This window comes from Aplysia californica, unplaced genomic scaffold, assembly GCF_000002075.1.
Source record: "Aplysia californica isolate F4 #8 unplaced genomic scaffold, AplCal3.0 scaffold00742, whole genome shotgun sequence".
NCBI classification, from domain to species: Eukaryota; Metazoa; Mollusca; class Gastropoda; order Aplysiida; family Aplysiidae; genus Aplysia; species Aplysia californica.
This window is the reverse complement of record NW_004798012.1, coordinates 27,828-29,071: the sequence shown is the minus strand read 5'-3', so window position 1 is coordinate 29,071 and position 1,244 is coordinate 27,828. Positions and strand designations below refer to the sequence as shown.

Sequence of the window (1,244 nt, the reverse complement as noted above, 5' to 3'; positions counted from 1 at the left end):
ATCCCCGACGAATCTGATTTAGAGGCCAAGTACCCTGCCTCTGAAATAATATAAATTAAATTGTTCACATCAGTGGAAGCCAGTAAGGTTTTTCTGTCATGCAGGGACATAAGCTACCATTCTGGCACCATACGATTGATTTGACTCTCGACTTAGAAAAATAAACAACTGTTTGATTTTGAAGGTCATAGTCGAATCAAGAATTATTTGGTCATATCGTGCCTAAAAGGGAAGCTTTTTTCCCAAACCTTGAGGGAAGATCTGGTTGGCGAAGACTAAATCAATAAATTTGACAAATTGTCAGTGGGAAGTGGGAACCGCGTATTATCCGAATTTGTGGTCTAACGTCTGGCGCTTCGCTGTCGCACGCAGGAGACCCGAGTTAATTCACATGCGAGGTAAATTTTTATCGAGCATCTCGGTCTTTGATGTTGTATACCTCTCAGTTCAAATTGACTCCGACAGGCTGGGTCGAAAGCCTGCCTCCCAAATAATCTAAATTGTGTGGATAGGGGTATAATAACATGTGCATTAAAACCAGAACAAAATCTCTCAGGCATGGTGACGGCATTAGACGACGCGGTGGGCCGGCTGGTCAGTGTCCTGAAGAGGAAAAATCTGTACGAGAACACGTTGATCATCTTCACGTCTGACGTAAGTGGACATTCTGTACATAACACATGTAGTTGTAAAACACACAGAGCGTGCTGTAGAGATCTGTACATAACACATGTAGTTGTTGAGGTCTGTTATAACATATCTGGTTGTAGAGATCTGTACATAACACGTGTAGTTGTAGAGATCTGTACGTTATAATATTATGCGTAGTTGTAGAGATACGTAGTTGTAGAGATCTGTACATAACACATGTAGTTGTAGAGATCTGTTCATAACACAAGTAGTTGTGGAAATTTGTATATGTAACACACGTACTTGTAGAGAATCTGTACATAACACATGCAGTTGTAGAAATCTGTACCTAACATATGTAGTTGTAGATATGTGTACATGACACATGTACATGTAGTTGTAAAACAAATAGAGCGTGCTGTAGAGATCTGTACATAACACGTGTAGATGTAAAGATCTGTACCTAACACATGTAGTTGTAGATATGTGTACATAATATGTTTAATTGTAGAGCACATAGAGCATGCTGTAGAGCGTGTGTTCCATAATAATTATATGCAATTCTTCTTCTTCTTCTTCTTCTTCTTCTTCTTCTTCTTCTTCTTCTTCTTCTT

General features: G+C 39.2%; 1 protein-coding gene across 1 annotated transcript in view; it reads left to right on the top strand.

Moving 5' to 3' along the window:
* The window catches only part of LOC106013245 (arylsulfatase B), a gene marked incomplete at its 5' end in the record, with an annotated part of 12,500 nt that extends 11,546 nt beyond the window's left edge, over positions 1–954 (top strand). The window contains 2 exon segments of the mRNA XM_013088424.1: positions 466–654; positions 940–954. Of these exon segments, the coding sequence (XP_012943878.1) occupies positions 466–654; positions 940–954 (204 nt within the window).
* Between the last annotated feature and the right edge of the window lie 290 nt (positions 955–1,244).